This window comes from Egretta garzetta, unplaced genomic scaffold (genome assembly GCF_000687185.1).
Source record: "Egretta garzetta isolate BGI_Z169 unplaced genomic scaffold, ASM68718v1 scaffold107, whole genome shotgun sequence".
In the NCBI taxonomy this organism is placed as follows: domain Eukaryota; kingdom Metazoa; phylum Chordata; class Aves; order Pelecaniformes; family Ardeidae; genus Egretta; species Egretta garzetta.
Window position 1 is genome coordinate 1,674,662 of NW_009260399.1, and position 20,576 is coordinate 1,695,237.

Here is a 20,576-nt window from a genome sequence, read left to right on the forward strand (position 1 = left end):
TGTCCTGTAGAATTGTTGTCCTTGCATTGTGAGTCTCTTGGATTCAAATTCTATTATCTTTCGTGCTTTGCACAGTGTCAAATGTACAGTCAAGACTTACTCTACAGGATGCATATGCTGTATAATCTTTCAAAACAGCTATTTTTAATTTCTTGGGTTGAAAAGGGAAGGACAAGCTCCAGCTACAGAAGAGGAGAGAGGTATGAAAGACTTACCATAGTCCTGAGGTGCAGTGCCAGTACCTGAAGCCCAGGCTCTTCAGCAGCCCAGGCAGCGTTTCTGAGCTGTGCCTCTGCCGCTGTGAGAGCCTGAGTACACTGTAAGAAAAAAGGACTAATTTCTTTTTTTTTCCCCAAGGGCAAGCAGCCGATTGGAAGGTGAGTAGGAAGCGAGTGAGCACTGGAAAATCCCCTCTTATTTTCTGGCTGAGGTATGCAGGGTTTGATTTATAACCTCTAGGGGAACCTGGGAAATCTGACAAAGATAGTGCTGCCCACTACCGCTGGGGGAAACAGGAAGTAACAAAGGAAACAAGTCATTGCCTCGGCGTCCCCCTTGGCCGCGGGGCAGGGCAGAGGCACAAGCAGCTGGGGCAGGGTGTCTTTTCTGTTTGCGTGTTGAGTGTACAACAGCTATCGCAGTCACACGTTCAAGCGTGTAATACACAGAACGGGGAGAAGCGCAGAGATGTTCCTGTCATGCCTGAGAGGGGTCTTAAGTCGTTAATGGCTCTGTCATCACAAAGGAAACAATCATTCGGTGAAACTGTCGGCAGAAAAACTATGTGTCGGTCAGGCACGCTCACCAGGTTAGTGCATATTTGTGGCTTGTATTTCTGTCATCTTTTCGCTTTTAGGTAGAGAGCAGACTAAAAGCAGAATATTCTATCTGTGGTAAAATACTTTTAACTCATGCAGAAAATTAAAGGGTAAAGAACTGAAGGGGGAAGAGATGAGGAGAGTGTTCGCTGAAAATCTTTGACAGAAAAGAAAAGCAAGTTGAAGCAAGTTAAACTGAGTAAACTTACTTAAACCAGAGTATCTCAGTCGGGCTTAGTTTTCTGTTCCCTTTGTCCTGTAAGATCTATTTGACTTTACAGTGTTTGTACTGTGCTGTTAATACTTTTGAGAGACTATTGTGAAAGAGGCTGTTAGAAGTATTAAGAAATGGAATGTGCAACCAAAAAAGTAGGAGAGATGTGGAAGAGTATTTCAGAAATACTGGAGAATGTTTAATAAACGGAAGAGAGACACAAAAATTTTGCAGAAAGCAGTTTTAAGAACAGATGGCAAATGTTTAGATGGTTGAATCTGAGAACTAGTTTTTGTTCAGAATTGCTGAGAGCGCATTGGGGAAGCTCTTATTTTACAGTTTTGCTGTATGTAATGCTGCCTCATTTTTGGTTAAGCCTTTTGTAGAGACTGAAACTTCAGTCTCCCTCTGCATTATTTGAGGAATGCATTTGTTTCTGTAGGCTTTAAGTTACATACGCAATGTTATATGCAAGTTAAATATTCAGAAGGAAACTGGCATCTTGCTTTGCTAGGTTTTACTTTCAAAATAGAATTTAAAGGCTAGAATTTACAAGATATTATGGAGTTTAAAAAGTTCTCACGCATAATTGGCAAAGAGATACTTGTTACAAATTCAGAACAGGTTTAATTTTTGTACTGCAACTTTGGAGGCTTTTTTTTTTTTACTTGTTTTCAGCATGACCAAACTGGGCTCCAGGACAGACCGTAAATATTGTTATAACAAGTGAGAATTTTTAATACAACTTTTGGCAGTTGTAGTTTCAGAGATGAGGGTAATGTGTTTTTACGCCTATATACTGCAAGATGTGGAGATGATCACATCTGCCATATGTTCTGCTGAAGTTAAGCAAGAACTGAGGACTCGTGGCTCTTCCAGGACGCAATCCTTAGTTGAATCAGCTTGTATTTGCTTTAATTGAGCTGAATGCCAATAGCTCTTAAGGCCAAAAGGGGTAAGTGTTCTTCTGTAATGTAATCCAGATTTTTAAGGTTATTTTTACTTGTGGAGGGACTTTTAGCCTGTAAAGTTATGCCCTAGCCTCCAATCTAGCTATTCTATATATGGTGACTGAGGGGATAGGTTAAATTACTTCGGATGAATATATTTTCATATTATACAATAACAGAAGTCTACTCTCCATTTGGACTTTGAGCTTGGTAACAGTATTGTTGTTATTCTGAAGAAACTTATGCATCAGACTGGCATTATCTAGGTTACACAATGAAGTGTGTAATTTCACATTTTTTCATGCTGTTGTCACTTTCATGCTACTTTAAAATAAAAGCCAGCTCATTGTGATAGTGTTTGAGAAAAGTATACTCATGTGATAGACTTGGACTGACGTTACTGATACATTACCGATACACTGCAAATTGGTTTGGTTTTTAGTCTGGCAGGCCAGTTTGTATATACGAAGTAATTACAATGGTAATTGTATAAGCTCTGTATTGCGCTCGAGCGTGCTAACTACACTATTCTGTCTTTCCAAAAGCGCTGATGAATGGTGAAGCAAATCCTATAAACTGCTGTTCCACCATTTCTCCTACTACACTCAAAGGCCTGTCATCTCCTTCACAGGCATAGAATTATCATGGGGACCATCTGAGAAGCAAAGCGATGCGAGGCCTTTCACTGTCTGCTGCCATCCTCTTCTGGTTCAGAGGGTTCAGTTCAGTGCTGTTTCAGTGGGGGAGAAGGTTGATTCTATAGCCACTTATAATGGGTTTTGGGGCTTGATGGAAAGCTAAATTTAAAAATGCGCATCTAGCCTCTTGGTGAGTGGGAAGAAGAATAAAGCGTGTAGCTATTGCTAGGAGCTTGCACAAAACAATGCATGAGTAATGTCACCTTCCGTTTGTAACAGAGGACGGGCATCAGAAAGAGAGCATGGCTTGGCTCTGATTGCACTTAGTGGGCCCTTTCTGTTAACTTCATCATCAGCTCCATGGAGGAGACTCGGCTTGTGCTTATGCACCTGGGGTGAAAATGTGTAGTGGGGTCTTTGGCTTGTAGTGCAAGAATGTGACTGCATAAGAAACAGCTTGGAAATATCTTTCTGTTCTTAATGACTGTGGAGCTAACAGGCTCTACAGAGACTTCAGTGGTTGCTATTGATCTGTTCTTCATGAAAGGGATTAAAAAAATTATAAGAGGAATATCAAGAGTGGACAGAACCATTTCAGTGAGCTACAGGCAACCATACTGTAGATGCTAAGACAAGAAAAATATTTAAGAGCATCCATTTTTCCTTTCTCCCACCCTACAAGGAAGATCCTGCAGTTATATTGTTTTGACAGCTTTCTCCCAGCAGCTTGATGCAAACTAGTATCTAGTGCCATGCCAGGATTGTGTGGTACTGTCAAGAAAAGAAGAAAATCTGCTTGGGACTAGATTCAGAGTACTTAAATGGATTTTGGAAGCCTAACTCAAACATTTCAATTCAGAAAACCAGAGTCCTCCCTATGTGTCTGCAGAGTGCTTGAGGAGCCTACAGATGTGATAGGGAGTGCTGTACGCCACAGTGAGATCCAGAAAATAGGCACAGCAGCCCCTAAATCTATTGAAAAGCCTGGTATATTGGGTGGGTTCTTCAGCTCGTGTAATGTGTACTTGGTTCTGTGGATTTCAGCCATATCTCCTTTTATTTGCTTAGCTGGGATAGGGAAGTTCGGAGGTTTGGTCTCTATTCTTGGTACTGTTTTATAGTGAGTTGTCAAAAGTAGAAATGATTGTGAATAGAGGAAGCAGAACCCGATACTCTGCCATCCTTCCCCCTCAGTTAAATCCTGTAGTCATTACACTGTAGAACTGGGGTGGGTTTTTTTGGTTTATTTTCCCCTGCTTGCTCTTCTGCTTCCACGATTTTATTTTTTTTTCATTCTGTCTGTCTAATATTCGGGCTTTTCAGGTGGAGGAGAGTGCCCCTTCCAGGCACACTTTAGAGAGTAGTCTAACTAGTCTGTTCCCGCACGGAAGGCCAACATGACCTAGTCAAATATTTCTGTTTTCTGTGTTGACCTAAGGTGGGGTACCCTTGTCCCCAGTGTTTGTCATTGGCTTCCTAGAAATCTCAGCTCAGTGGTTGTTTTGGATAACCTCTCTGAGACATTTAACTCTGCCTCTTCTGATATGTTTTCAACCTATGTAAGTAACACTGAAACACCAAAGGCTAGGTGCTTTAGCCTTTTCTTGTTCTGTTCTTTGTAGTAAAAGCACACAGGATTTGAAGACCCATGGTGAACTTGAAACTGTGAGATGGCATTGAGACTAATGTTAGAATTACATCAAGAAAACTGAGATCAGAGTATATTTGTCCGAATAAAAAGGTTCCATTTTTACTTAATCCTTTTTTTGAATGTAACTAGAAACAGAATGAAATAACTTAATCATAGATTAATTTCTAATGTTTGAATGTTGATGTGCCTGTGCTTAAAAGAAAAATTTAGCCCAGGCTTTGTCTTTGCATTCCTCATTTCAAGGAAATCACTCTTAGCAGTACTGCAGTGTGGTTTTGGTGTCAGCAGCCAGCTGGTTATGTTCTCCATTTCCCTCATACTGACTTTTCTGCGAGATGTGGAGAAATAATTTGAAGGACTGGGGGAAGGGGGAGGCGGGGAGAGGGGGTGACTTCTATTACTATTTTTTTAATTCTTAAAAGCTTAAAATATCTGTGTTCATGGACTGTTAATGCACTGCTGTTGCTAGGAATTTCATTGTGGGGGAGGAGAAGGAACAACTCAGCTTGGAAAGATCTCAGTCATGTAATCAGAATAGGGAGGAAATAGCAGGAGGAAGGATATAGCTGAATACAACAAAAGTAACTTACCTTTTGGTGGGCAGAAAGGTCCTGGAGGAGAATGGGGAAACCATGGTGCCTTGGCTCTGCTGTGAGAACCTTTCTAGGGCCTTGAATTCTGTCTTCCATGCTTGTGCCTGTTTTATAACACTGGGGACTAAAACCTAGTATTTGGATTAAGTTTTCTAGGCTGCCTAGATAATTTAATTGAGCTTAAACTCTCCTGGTAGAAATTGTTAGTAATTTCTACCCGTTCCCGCACAGGCATCATCAGCAAAGGGTAAGCAGTTAGATCTAAATCCTAAGCTGATTCAGTGAAAGATCAATTGGCTTGATATGTGTTAGGAATAACAGAAATGCAATGGATATGTACTCTACTGTTGTAATTAATCCCTCAACAAATCTGTATAATTTGCTTATTCTTTTCTGTATGGGTACTTCAAGTTGCCATCTGAGGCTGGAGGAACGTGCTTGGGTTGGTGCACTGTGCTGTAGGCTCTTGGACTTCTGTACTGAGCTACACTGTTGGCTTCCATTGCTGTCCCTTTTGGCGGAAGGAGAAGCAAACAGGATCCGCTAGATTTCAGTCCTCCACTAAAAGCTTTTCAGTTCTAAACTATCATTCCTTTATCAGAAACTAATTAACTGGAACTTCATTAGTTTGCCTCTTACCAGCAAAGGTCTCTAGCCCTACACCTGAGGATAATGGACCATTTTATGTCTAGGTTGAACTTCCCATGCAGTTCATGCATGATTTCTTTTCTGTATTACACAGTAGGACTTCTAGCCTAGTTCTGTTACCAGCTGAAGAAAGGAAGGTCTCATAGTGATATATCAGACAGAAAAAACTACTACTGAGAAACTTAATTTTCTTGGTAACCTGTTTAAGATGATAGCAGAAAGAGTGGTAGCTGTGAAGGTGCTTGGTGGAGCATGGCATTAATAATTGATGTATAAATTAAATGGCAGTCTCCAGCAATCTCAGATAAACTTCATTTGCACAGGATGCTGTCACATATGATGTCAAGTATGAGATTTTATACTAATGCTTTCATTCAGGTTAAAACATGTAAATATAAGGACTAAGTAGACTTAGTATTGGATACTGCAGTATGATTCGATTCCCTCATTTTACAGAAAATTATATTGTATATACACGTGTGGCATAGAACTTTGGAGAAGAAACTGATTTTCTAGTCACCTGCCTGATTAAGTCTTGCAGTGTTATCTGAGGCATTTTAAAAATACAAATACTTAAATAACAGTTACTAAGCACTCTTCCATTGTTTCAACAGCTGTCAATCACTTTTGAGAGCTGTATAAAAATAAATCGGGACTTTCTGCACCATGTTTTTTTTATACATTACAAACTTCCTGGAATCTATGAACACCCGTCTGTGCTACATACTTGACTGCTGAACCATGTTAGTTGTTTGGAAAACTTTAAGGAAACAAGCTTTGTTTCTCAGTACTCGTTTCTTAAAGTAAAATCTAAGTTTTAAACTGTTTTTAATTATTCTACATTGCAGAACGATGGCCTCGCAGGAGCAGGTCTGGCCAGTCCCAATGAAGGCAATTGGAGCACAAAACCTTTTGACAATGCCTGGAGGAGTGACCAAATCAGGGTATCTTCATAAAAAAGGAGGCACCCAGCTGCAGATCTTGAAATGTAAGTTGAATGAGGTATTAACTAAATTACATGTTTTAAATGCTTGCCTTTGGGGCCATTAACACATTTCATGTTAGCAGGCTATTTAATGAAGCTGTTTTTTCCACTTACTTTGTCTGTAATGGATTACAATTTTACTCAAATATATGTATGAAGGACCCATATTGAAAGAATTTCCTTTAACTGTTTTGGAACCAGAATCTTAGATGATAAATGTTGTGGTTGATTTTCTTTTTCTTGGTTAAATCTCCTGTCCTTCACAAGTAAGGTTTTTAAAGACAGAATCAGATTCCTGGGATACGTATCAATTTCAAATAGTCCTTTCTAAAAGAAATTAGTACTCAGCTTTTTTTCCAGTTGGTTATTCTGTACTGGAAAAATATCCCCATCTCCTACTGCTGTTGTGAAATGGAATTTTTCTCACTGCCAACATTAGGCTGTACTTAAAAACAGTAATTGCTTCTGGAATCAGAATCTATTTACATGGAGAAAAAGTAAGATTTTGGGTTTATTTATATGCTCTTCATTTGTTATCCCTGTTTATAACAAAACTATACTTACATAGCTAAGGACAAAGATTACGGCCTTTGATAAAGGAAGGAATGTTGACCCCTTTAAAAAAAGAAAACAAAACATCATTTTATTGGCAGTTTTATGTATTTGAGGGGAAAGAAGAGAGGGAGATACCGTCATGAGTCTTGGGATGGACATCGACATGTGTTTGTAGCCAATGGCTACCTTTCTCCCGTTTTGTTTTAGGTTACATTCTTACGTTAGCTTATTCCTCTAGTAAAGGAGCACAGGTAGAGGTCAGACCTGCACTGCAGTTTCTTAGGCTTCTTTTGAAGTTATCAGACCAGCTCCTCTTAAATGAGGGAAGCAAGATAAGATTGCATTAACAAGATTACTAAAATCTTAAACAGTAATTCTACCCATGTTAAGAGATTCTAGTTAATGTACTGCTTTTGGATTTATATTTTGCTCACTTTTTTCTTTATCTTTTCAGGGCCATTAAGATTTGTGATTATTCATGAGGGATGTATTTACTATTTTAAGAGCAGCACATCTGCATCTCCCCAGGGTGCATTTTCTTTGAATGGTTACAACAGGTGAGTACAAAAGACCTAACTTAACACCCAGCTCATTTCACTTAATGCAGGGGGCTATGGTTTTCATTTCCGACTAAGTTAAACTCAACTACATCTGTTGTTTGGGTTAAGGACTGATCCCAGATTCCAAGAGATGTATTCCTTTCAAATTGTATATATGATGTTTCCTGTGCTTTTCAAGCGTATAGTCTTCATCTTTTGTAATTTAACCAGTAAAGCTGTTAAAATTGCAATGGGCTTACTCTTGTTACTGACTTAATGCAGACTTTGCACATGCAGATATGTGTGGATTCTCTCAGACAAACGATCTTTGTTCTCTAGTGATTTCGATGATCATCACAAAAATAGGAAGGAATCAGAAAGGAATGTTTATGGAGTTACTGATTCAGTAACACTAATTGGTGTCAAAATTGAATCAACTACAGGAGTGATAAATGAGAGAATGCATGTGCAAAATGTCTGACTCATTTCACTATGTTATAAATCTTAATATTTGCTTTCTAAGTTGAAGACAAAAATAATGGTTTTCAAGTTAACCAGTTCTATCAGAATCTGACTGAGTGCGGCATACATACAAGGCCTACTAATAGAAGTCCAACCTAACTTCAGGAAATTGCTGTTGTAATTGATGGTAAGAAAGGACTAATTAGAGAGAAAAGGTAGAGAAATACCACATTATTGGTCCTAACCTCTGCAATTTTACTGCATTTGTAAACGTGTATGTTATTCTTGTACTGCATAATGTTCTAACAACAATGGCATATTTTATTGGAATGCAGTTGTAAACATTATAGCTAATTAAAGATTCAAGATGAATTTTTATAAGCAACCTATACTGTAACTTGGCCATTACACTAGGTTCTGTAATCACGTTAATGTAAAAATACTATAGAATTTGTAAATGCTAGGGACTGTCTCATTGCTTTTTATGTATCTGCATTCTAGCAGCCTTGCAGGGACCTTGGTTGGAATTGGGACTGGGTCTTGGTTAGTACTATGCACAGACATAAGCATTATTGAAAAAGAATTTGAAATAAAAGAATTTGTTAGAATTGGTAGTTGCATAGGGCTGTGTGAAAACAAGTCACTCTAAGGCTTCCCTGGAAGTTTTGCAGCTTTTGTTCAATAGCTGTTATGTGTTAAGAGTGGATGGGAGATGAGAGAGTGCTGCATTTGCTAGTGACTCAAAATGTATACTGATGCCTATTGCAAGTATCCCTCCCAGTTGTACCATGGGTATTTCCCACATTAACATCCTTATTAGCCTTACATTAGTGAAATAACTTATAGTTTCTTTTGTGGCTTTGTTTTGGACTGTGCAGAAAACTACAACATCCAGCTTAAAAGTAGGATTGGGGTTCTAAAAAAGATGCAATCGCTAATTCTGAAATAATTTTGCAGTTGACATTGTTATTAATAGCAGCTTCAGGGTGTTGATTAGAGATTTTTTTTTTTTTTTAATATAGAATGGGTTGGGTTGGAAGGGAGCTCCAATGGTCATTCAGTCCAACCATGGGCAGGGACACCTTCAACAAGATCAGGTTGCTCAGAGCGCCATCCAACGTGGCCTTGAATGTTTCCAGGGATGGGTCATCTATCATCTCTCTGGGCAACCTATGCCAGTGTTTCACCATCCTTGTAAAAAATTTCTTCCTTATATCTAGTCTGAATCAACCATCTCTTAGTTTAAAACCATTACCCCTTGTCCTGTTGCAGTAGGCCCTGCTAAAAAGTCTGTCCCCATCTTTCTTCTAGGCCCCCTTTAAGTACTGAAAGGCCAAAACAATGTTCTCTTGATTAGGTGCCTAACCAAATGTCTCTGATAATCTTTTTTTTCCTGTGTTTACAAACCACCTTCCCTAAATGTTAAGGACTTATGGAAATACTGTGTTATATGAGGAAACTGGTGAGTTAAAAAGTTTAGGAACAAGAAAGCAAGCCCCAATAATGATTGTAAAAACTTTAATCAGATTTCTCTATGGCTTATGCTGAATAAATCTTAGAAATGTTACTTTTAGATTACCCACAGTCTAAGGATTTTAGCCGTCTTATTTGTTCCAAAGCCTTTATAATGAGCATTTACAACCAAATTTGTGTGTGTGTAAGGAATTTCTTCATTTGAGACTCCTCTGGGGGGAAAAAATAAAAAGAAACAAACATATCTAATGCAGTTTGTGAAAGAGGTTGAGCTATGCTTGTTCTAAAATAATAAAGTGCAAGAAAGTGTTTATAAGGCAAAAGTGGTAAAATTAACTTTTAATATAAGTTCTCATTTATTTTCATGAACAACCTGTGTTTTGATTTATTCTCTGTGCCTTTCTTGATATAAGGATCACAGGCACCTTAAACACTTCTTGCCATGGTGTGAAGCTTGTGAATTATTGCAATTCATGAAAACTATTGAACGAGTGAAAAAGTCCATTTATAAATCTTGGCTGGTGGTTTAACTAGTGCTTCTTCTCCTGTCAGCGCTCTTGCATTGTCCTTTCTACCACTTTAATGGAGAAGTGCAACAAATTCACATATGGGGATTTTAGTGGTGTTTTCCTGGGCTTGGGAGTTATTTTTGGTGAGACAGAACTTAAAACTCCTTTCTACCAGAGCTTTATGACTTGCAGAGCAGAATCAGCTTTATAGATTCAGGTTTTTATGTATTGGTGGTTCTGTTTCTCAGGGTTATGCGGGCAGCTGAGGAGACAACATCAAGCAATGTGTTTCCTTTCAAGTTAGTTCACATTAGCAAGAAGCGCAGGACATGGTTTTTTTCAGCTTCTTCTGAAGATGAAAGAAAGGTAACTTTATTTTGCACTATAATTTTCCTTGAAGTAGAAAGTGAATCTTAGACTTCCCTAAAATCTAAATGAACCAGACGCGCAGCTGCCACCTAGTTCTTTGGGCTCCTCTGAGAAATCGTGTCTGAAGTTTTAACTGTTAAGTTAGTGTGAGTTCAAGTTGTAATTTAGGGAATGGCTATAAGTGACATACTAGATGTCATGGTTTTCTCCATATTGCTCATTTTAGTTTTAGCCAAGGAACAAATACTTGTATGTTAAACCTTTGATAAAGTATGAAAACTGTTCAGTGAAATCTCTCACCCATAAACATACTATGAACAAGTACCCGGCTTTAGAAATAACAGCTTGCAATTCACAAACTGAAAGTTTAATATTTTAATACGTTCTTACAGCTTCTTATATAGTCAAAACATTTTGACTGATAAGCCCTCTCAATGCATGTATGTAGTCATGGATAAACACTGTTTCAGTGTAGGTTCCTTACTCTGCTCTTACAGAGGACAGATCCTGTGCATCTTCGTTTAATGATGTAAAGATGGCTGTATGGAATGTTGTATTTTTGTTCTTTCTTAGAATTGGATGCTATCCCTGAGGAGGGAAATTGATCACTACCATGAGAAGAAAGAAACAGTAACAGAATTCAGGTATCAACCCTTAATCTTTTTTTGCTTTTTATCCCTTTTGCACTGCCTCTTGACAATGGTATTTTAGGCTTTTTGCACCTACGAGTAACTTACTGTTGAATAAAAACAGGTGCCGTAAGGCCCAAGAATGAAAGGCCTTCCGAACACGTAGTTTAAAAGAATACCAAGACAAAAATAATCTTTTTACTAAGAGAACTTTTAAATGTCAGCTTTATGTAAAACAAATAAAAACTTTAAAATGACAGCAGCAACGTATCTGGCTGTTAATTGGGAAATAGGAATATTTTGCTTCTGCTTTTCCCGAGACCCACAGCACAGTGACGCAGAAAGTACTCTTGTCTCTTCTTTTGCAGTGACTCTGGTTCTGATGCAGACAGTTTCTATGGCTCAGTAGAACGCCCCATTGATATCAAGTATTCTCATCACTCAGCGGATAACGAAGGTGACAAATTTAGACACTGATAAATAAGTTTGATTTATTTGCTTGCTTATTTCTTCTGCATTCTGCAGGAACTATTCCCATAGCTTAAGCAACCTGATCCAATTTGCAACTATAAATTCTTGCTTTTTACAAGGTGTGTAATTGGTGTAATTCTGAACCAGAAGCAGATGTTCTGTGCCATAACCATTAGTAAAAATAAATGGTAACTAAAGAAATTCAGGCCTTTCAACGAAGTGTCTGACACCCTAATAATACTATTTAAAATTTTTGTTAATTATAATAGTAGGGTATTAGTCACTTACAAGTATGTTCTGAAAACATGCAGAGACAATGCAGGAAAACATTGCGGAGCTGGTTACCTCCTATCTAGACTGTAAAACTAATTCACCTGTCCTGCAAAACAAGCAGTCACCCACACTGGGATGTTGTTGCATCGGTGTTGTAGTCTGTTTAGTGTGAAACAGAACTGATCATTCCTCCAGTTCAGGAAGACCTGGCATTAGGCATAGGGTGGGCCTGTGTGAAACACATAGGATAACATTCTTCAGTGACTTTCAAACTTTTTTAAGTAAGGCTCTGAAAATCTCATTCTTAGCAGAGGCTTTTTTATTCAAAGTTTGATACCTGTTCATTGCTGTAGTTGTTTCACAGTAAACAGTTCTGGCTGAGTGTGTTTATTTTTTAATTAGAAGTGAGGACACTACAGAAAGCCTGTCGGATAGGCATTCACAGCACATTTCAGCAACTGACTTCCTCGTCAAGAAATGTGTTGGTAAAATCCAACATGAGAAGCCTCACCTCAAGGTTCAACGTAGTTCCTTTACTAGGCATTTTCCCACCTGCCCTTCCAGATTTCTAAGGACAGGGTTGATTGGAGGAAGTACTCTCATTTCCCGATAGGAAATTCCTGACTAGGACAAAAAAGCAGGAGTGAGTCTTTTTAGGAAATCCGGTTCAACTGCAGCAAAGCAGAGAACAGACTCATCAGCATTTCATGTAGGATTGTAGTTTAGTACTTTCTGCACTTGTGGGAGGGATGGGTTGCATGCAATACAACTTATGTTAAGAGGCCTAGCAGGAGTTTAAATTAGGAAAATTAGAAGAGCTAACTGATTGTTTATCAGATAATTATATTTTTTTTAAAAATGCATTTTCTGGGGAAATACTCAATATTTTCCTTGAGGCTCCTATCATAGTCAATGACGAGAAATTACTGCCTAGAAGTTGCATGTTTTTCATTGGCTTGATTATTCTGACTTACAGTTAAAGGCAACATTGAAACCATTTAAGGCATTTGTTGTGGTGCTTTTTTTTTTTTTGTTGTTGCTAGAGCAAGGCAAAAAAATTTTGTTGATCAACAGGCTTGCTTAGGCTCCTGTATTGTGAAATCACCAATGTTTCTGTCTTAGGGTTAGGTTTTGGGGACTATTTTTTCCAACTGGTTTTGCCAGTGCATTCATGTAGTTGTGTGTCTGCAACTGATTTGAATTTTTCTCAGGAAGGCTATAACACTAGAAAGTGTCACCAGAAAGTAAATTTTAACTTGAAAGATGGGAAAAATTTAGTGTGCGGTATAGTTCATCTCCCACTGTTCTAAGCAATGGCTTTCTTGACATCAAAATTTAAGGAAACACCTATTCTAAAGAGCAGAGAGGTGGACCAAAATTTTTTTTCACCTCTTAAGAAAAAATTAACTGAAAAATATTTGTTTATTAAAAAGCAATAAGTACTTAATACTCTTTCTTGGTGAGTACTTATCAGAGTTTGACACATTGATTTTTCTCTGCAGATTATGACCAGGAGGAGGAAGATGAGTCTTACTTGCAGCCAGATATTTCTGACCTAATGAAAGATGGTATGTGATTGCTTTCATTCCCTTCATGAAAGGCCACCAATGAAGGCAATATTCACGTAGAATGCCAGATTATTATTTTGGCTTGGTCATATCTTAAGCATTGCAGGTGGTAAAATAACTGAAGTAATGCACAGGTATCTAATCTTGAGAGGTGTTTAGGGTCAAAAGTTCCTAGTAGCCACAGTGACAATTCACAGGAAGTGTTACGTGCTTTTTAAGAGCATCTTTTCTTGCAGGCCTCCTGCCCTGGAGAGACCTGTATCTGGTCATCAGTCTGGAGAAGGAGTAATGCTTTTAATGTAGTCTCTTTTTCTTTATTTTTAGCAAAGGGAGAACTCATCATAAGCCATGCCTGAATAAAAATTGAAGGAGTTTACTACACATTCAGAATTGTGCTGAAAGTTAAATTCTTATCCAGCATTTTGGGTACTATCAGACCAGATGCCAATGAAACATCTTAAATTACATAGAAAATAAACTTGAAAAGTCTTGTTTCTTGACGTACTGTACTTCCCCTCAGTGTGTCATGTTTTGGGATGTTTTCTTTCTGTAGATATGGTCCTGCCCCCAGCCTACCCACCACCACCAGTTCCTCATGTCAGAAAAGCTGCCTACTCAGAATCAAGGGCAAATTCCTTTGCTGGCAAACCTACTGCACCAGCACCACCACCGCCTCCTAAAAGAAGCTTACCTGATATCAAACTAGAGGATCTCTTAAACGCAAGAGAACCCCAGTCACAGTGCCGAGATGAACCTAATCTAAAGATTCAGTCCTCAAACTGGAGACCAAGTGAACAGCTGCCCCCTGTACCCCCTCTACCTCTTCTCAAAAAGCCTGCGTGTGTCAAAGAATCTTGCTCATTGCCTCCAGAGCCTCTGCCTCTAGCTCGAGTTCTAGCTACTCCAGAAGGATGCGAGAAGCTAAAAACCTTAAACCTTTCACCACGAACTCCTCCTCCACTACCAAGCAGTAAACCCAAGTTTACTGAAAAACCAGTAGAGCTCAAAATGCCAAGAGAACATGTTAAACCCGGCCTGTTTGTGCCACCAGTGCTCCCAAAGCCACCTGTGCCAAGCCACCAGCCCCCTGGAATCAAGCCTAGACCGGAGAAATCTTCATGTCCCCAGTTACAGTAAGCATGAAAATACAATACACTATTCAGTTTTTCCATTGCGTATTAGGTAACTCATTGACAGACATATTTCTCAGATTCACGTTGACATCCATTTCTCTTTCCTGCACCATCCCTCTTTTCTTCATAGTGTTGTACTTTTTTGCCTCTGTACTTACTTGAAAATTTTGCAATGAGCTTATCTTTAGTAGATAAACTAAACTTTAAAAAAATTACACCAAAATTTTGTAGTTCATTTGTTTCAGGTCTGTCTTAAAGACTTAAAAGCCTTTGATCACAGTGAATAAGAAGCCTTTATGTCAGAACCTCAATGAACCGCAAAAACAATTTTAGGCTTCTGTGGAGATGGGAAACATGTTTCAGTTTATATTAAGATCAGCTCTAGTAAGGGATGTTGAACTAGTTACGGTGGCGAGTCAGATGAAAATATTTTGTCCATTGGATCATTTAGCAGCTCTGTAGAACAAGTAATAAACTCTTTAGACAGTACAAGGAGGACAGTGACCTACTGGAGTGAGTCCAGCGGAAGGCCACCAAGACATTTGGGCTGTAAACTGTGATGGGTGAGAAGAGGCTGAGAGAACTGGATTATTCAGCATTTAGGATGGCTTATGGGAGATCACTGCTGTCTGCAGCTGTGGGTGTGGAGAAGACAGAGCAAGACCTTAGAGGTCTGCAGTTACAGGATAAGAGGCAACAGGCAGAAGTCACAACCTGGGAAATTACAGCTGGATATTAGGAAAAACTTTTCACCATGCATATGGTGAAACATCAGAACAGGCTGCTGCGGGGAGGCTATGGAATCTCTATACTTGGAGATACTTGAAACTTCACTGCACATGGCTTCCCCAAGCTACTTGATCTAGCTGGACCTAGTTTGTGCAGGAGCTTGGACTAAATGCCCTCTAGAGGTCCTAACCTCAATTAATCTGTGATTTGGGGGCTAAACTGAAACTTGCTCTTCAGTTCTAGTTTTATTATCCCTTCAGTGTTTCGTGTATATTTGTTCTGTTTTCCTGAGGAGATGTCCTTCAGTTTTTGTTCTGCTTCTGCCAGGAGATCACCGCCAGATGGACAGAGTTTTAGAGGCTTCTCATTTGAAAAACCAGCACTACCCTCCAAGCCACACCAAGCTGATGATGATTCTGATGATGACTATGAAAAAGTAAGGTCAAGCAAATTATCTGCTTTCAGAGTATTTTTCTTGCTTATGTATACTTTTGGGAACATTTTAAATGCATATTTCAGGGAAAAAAAAACTTCCTGAAAACACAGTGTTTTCAGTGTGTGATTTTTTTTTTTTTAATTATTTTTTTTTAGTTTTAAGGAATGTCTTGATAAATTCTGGATTTTAGTATTGGATATAAAGGGGGAAGAAGCATACAGTAAAGATTAAATCACCATTAAAAAATTCAGATACTGATGGCTGTAGCTTATTTGCATAATAAGTTGCTAGCATTTTGAGTTGTCATTGACTTACACGGTGATTTATTTTCTTCATATTTTTACAGGTTGGGCTGCCTGCTTCAGTATTTCTTAATACTTCTGAATCCTTCGAAGTTGAAAGGTAGAATGTGATTTTAAAATAGTTGCTTAGAAGTCCTACAAAAACCTGCACTGAACAGTAGCCCAAAGATCATTTTGATACATACAATTTGTGTTTAAAAACACAATAAAAGTATTTAAATTCCTGTAATATGGAAATCACTTTTTCGGGGAGTTAGTTCGGTGCTCGTGCATCAGTTGAAAACGCGTACTCCTTGCAACGTGATTTTGTTCCACCTGGAGAAGGTTGTTCTGCCAGGATGCTGGATGGGACAGAAAGCCAGACCTTCAGTGCTGCGTTGCTGGTTCAGATGCTAGAACAGCTGAACCATAGCTGAAATTCTTACAGCTATGATGTACTATGAGTTATTACAACTAAAGCAAGAGATTTGCAATAAGAATTTTAAGAGTCTAGGTGGTTTAGTTATCTGATATGGAAGATGCTAATATATGTAATTTCTGTGTTATTTTTAGGACGTTTAAAGCCAATAGCCCCCGGGGACAACCGCAAAATGGATTGTACTGTATTAGGAACTCATCTACTAAGCCTGGAAAGGTAACGTGCAATTGCTGAATCTACCCCACATCAAACCTTTTTTAGAGATACCATATCTTACATGTGATAAAGTTCTTAACAATTTACACATGCTCTTTCCTTAAAGCAAGAAAATCTGAGACAATCACTATCATAACTTCAGTGGTTGTTTTTTTTTTTTTTTTCCTGGATTGTAACTATTCCCTTAATAATACATTGACTTACAAGAGCTTATTAGCATAGACTGAATATGTTGCATTTTTCTTCTTCAAGGTATTGGTTGTATGGGATGAATGTGCAGAAAAAGTGAGAAACTACAGAATCTTTGAAAAGGTTAGTAGCTGCACTATGTATGTATGCATGCATATATGTGTGTGTGTATACATGTATGAATATGGGTGTGTGTAGGGTGTGCATGTGTACAGGTATACATCGGAACTGGTAAGTGAAAACCTAAACTTCTTCCCGTTCCTAGAAGTAAAAATAAGCTGATTTACAGCAATCTGGTCTAGGATGAGCATTGGAGTACTCAGATCTAGGCTGTCTCGTTGCTGTATTGTGCACAAGACAAAGTAGCTGTAAATGTTCTCAACTAGATTTCAGCTCCAGTCAAATCCTAAAGGAAGGAATATTAAATTCCTGAGTTTATTTTGGGCTTATTTGTGGAAGTAACTAATTTGCAAAGCAGTAGCTTGTTTGAAAGAACTTAGTTCTGATGATGGGATGTTGTTTTAAATATTGAGTTGGAAAAATGACTGTCAATTATTACATATGGGTTTTTGTTCTACAACAGGATTGCAAGTTTTACCTGGATTCAGACATCATGTTTTTGAACATGGGAAGTTTGGTCGAATACTACAGCATTCATGTCTTACCTAGTCACGACAGCCTGATTCTTCGGTGTCCTTATGGTTACTCTAAACCAAGGTGACATGACTGGCATCATTCACTGACGCTTAGGACAGATGGGTTCCCTGCTGCCCTTAAATTAAATGTGGACTCCTGCCACTGTTGGACATCCCATTGTTTGCACACAGAAACCGAGGCTGTTTCAACCATTTATTCTCGCATGAATTGTATATGGGGTCCATTTAATGGACTCTTGGTAAAACCTTACAATCCAGATCAGTGGATTTTATGGTCTCTTCTTTTAAAAAGATCTGAACTGGTTATGCTGTGAAAGCTGTCCGTGATACCTACACCTTTTATAAAACTGCTGCTATTACTAATCTCCTTGGAATGTGGAAGATGGACACGAACAAAGAAGTGGTCTGAATACAACTGATGCAGAAAAGGGAAACTTCTGAAAGTATATCAGAATTCACTCGTGACAGGGAATACTAATACTCTGACTTGAAGGTGTTACGCCTTAAGTCAGCACTGGTGCTGAACTGAGACTTTCTGTATTACTTGTATAGTTGTGTAAATAATGAAGACTTCTGTGCAAATAATTTGGTTTACTGTAGGTCAAGATAATCAGGAAATGTGGCTTGTGTTGTGTTTGGTGGCTTGGGGTTTTTTTTGGTGGGTGTTTTTTGTTTTGGTTTTTTGTTTTTTGGTTTTTTTTTTTTTTTTTTTTTTAGCAAACTCAAATGTAACTGCTGATGACAGTGTCTGCAGTAATTGGGATCAGGGTACTAGCCAACTGATAGGTTGTGGCATCCCACGTATTACTTAACGACACGCACTTCAGATAGGTGTGGAGTAATATTGACTTGGCTTTCATGGGAGCCCCATTGCTTGGTTCTGAGCTGGAAGGGTAGGTGCCATCAGTGTTTTTAACGGGGGTGAGAAAAGAGAAAGGACTACTTGAGATTAAGGGCGAAGGGAGGGAGTCCATTGAATGCCCCAGGTTCTGACTAGCAGTTTTCTCTCACATTGCCATCAGCATGGGTTCTTTAAAACAGAACACAAAAACCTCCTGAAACCATGAGTGTGATGCTACTACCACGCCATGGATCTTTGTAGTCAGTCTCTTTGGATCCAACTGTCAGCCCACTGCGTTCTGTTTGAGGGCAGAATGTGCTGCCCTGGTCTATTCCTTGCAGTTCAGCAAGATTCTTCCATTGTTGCAATTGCTACTCAGTTTGTAGTTGCATGCAAAATAAAATCTGTTTCTAACATAAGATCAGCACTATCAGACTCTCAGTGATAGGCATTAGCGGGGTGCTTGTAGTATTTGTTCCCTAGTATTTTGGGAACAGGTATCCTAAAACCAAGGGCTTGATATTCATGCCAAAATGACCATATTCCTAAATTCTAAGAAAGAGAATGCATTTATTTTAATAACCTGTTAAATAACTTTGTTGATTCAAAAGTACTGCTATAATGGTCTCAAATCTCTAATAATGTTTACAAGACTTGTAATAATAACTTAAAAATAATCCTGTCACTCCTGAAACAGGGGATGGTATCTAGTTTCTATCAGTTTGAATCCATATCCATAAGCTTCTTTTTTTTTTCTGTTACCTTTTCACAGTTTATACAGGTCAGTTTTAATCTTGTTACAGTTAGATGGTTGCTACTTTAAAAGCATAAACAAAACTGATACAGCATAAGAATTTTCTTTTTATGAAAACAGTAAACCAGGATTTAATCCCTAAGGATTTTCCTTAATAACAAGATGCAATATTGGGACCATACATAGGAATCAAGGCAAGAAGCTCTGCCTCTGTCTTTTGCAAGAGACACAGACATATACAATATCAGTCTTCTGATCTCTGATCCTGCTGTAATAGGTTTTATGTGCACAAAGTAAGGAATATGCAGTACTTAAATTTCAGATTCTATTCAATACTGAATATTTTAAATGTCTGATTTCTTTTATTTTAATAAGTATCCCTGTGGTTCACTACCCTGATATGATCCTCTCTGTAAAGAAGGCTCAGCCAACAAAGCATTTAAAAAATATTTTTGGCTTATAGATACATGTATACCTGAGCAAGTTCTAGTTTCTTGCAGTATTTACATATACTGTTTACAGTGTAAATTTCTCTCTGTCTGGGAATAATTGACTTGATTGTGTCATGACAGTCAAACTTACAGTATGCTATTTTGGGGGCCCTATTCAGATATTTAATTTTTTTGCAACCTTAATCTCTTAAAATTTTTAAACTGAAAAGATACTTATGTAACCCAGTACATATAAAACATAACACTGTCTTTACCTGTGTAATACAAGATTTGCAAATATGTAAATTTGTGTTAATTTCCTTTTTTACATAACTATATGTATTTCTGAAGTGGATAAACTTTCAATGCCAGTTCATCTAATTTTGTGCAGTTGTCTTTAACTTCATGAGTGTGTGTCTTAGTGCTTTTGCTTGTAGTTGTGTTAAATGGTGCTTGATTCTTCTAACTGCGAAGTTAGAGCTGGTTTTTAGCCCTGTTTAAGAAGCAAAACTTCACATAAGCACAACGCTATCAGAAATTTGTCCATCAGACAGTGTAGCTGGGAGTGGAAATTACCCATTTTCCACTTACTTCAAAGTTTCTGAGTGCAAGTTGGAGAACTTGAAGTGTGCATTTTATCTATGGACACAAACTGTGAGTATGGCCATAATAAATAGTGTGTCTCGGAGGAACAGGGATATGCTTAGGCAAGAAAGCCAAGCCTCTAAAGGTGTTCTTCAGGAGCTTGCTTGGGAAAAGAGGATCTTCCTGTTTCCCAGCACCTAATAGCCCTTCTGCCCAGAAACGTCGGTGTAACCTGGTAGGTTTACATCCATAGGTCAGTACTAGCATGGTAGGCTTACAACCTCTAGTAGGTTTCAATCTCTGACATCTCCAGAATTCAAGCTAGGAGGTACATGTAAGGACATGCTAAGTAGTCCCCTCATTCCTCCAGAAACATGTAGAAGGGTTCCCAACAAATCTGCAGTTGCTTACACTCTCTTCCAAGTCATCTTGCTCCTACATACTATTCGAGTCTGTCTTGTATGCAGAATTAGATGAAGTTAAATTGCTGGTGTTTGCAGGGAGGAAGGGCACAGCTAGAGTGCGTGGTTCATAGTCTGTC

The 20,576-nt window shown here is 38.4% G+C and overlaps 1 protein-coding gene across 1 annotated transcript; it reads left to right on the plus strand.

Annotated features, from left to right (window-relative positions):
* The first annotated feature begins 582 nt into the window (after positions 1-582).
* Positions 583-18,105, plus strand: SH3BP2 (SH3 domain binding protein 2). Its single transcript, XM_009643195.2, has 13 exons — positions 583-808; positions 6,361-6,500; positions 7,507-7,609; positions 10,284-10,401; positions 10,978-11,048; positions 11,402-11,490; positions 13,280-13,345; positions 13,899-14,478; positions 15,535-15,643; positions 15,990-16,045; positions 16,498-16,579; positions 16,832-16,891; positions 17,352-18,105. Exons 1-13 carry the CDS (start codon positions 699-701, stop codon positions 17,487-17,489), a joined length of 1,722 nt encoding a protein of 573 aa, XP_009641490.1. The 5' UTR covers positions 583-698; the 3' UTR covers positions 17,490-18,105.
* The last annotated feature ends 2,471 nt before the right edge of the window (positions 18,106-20,576 follow it).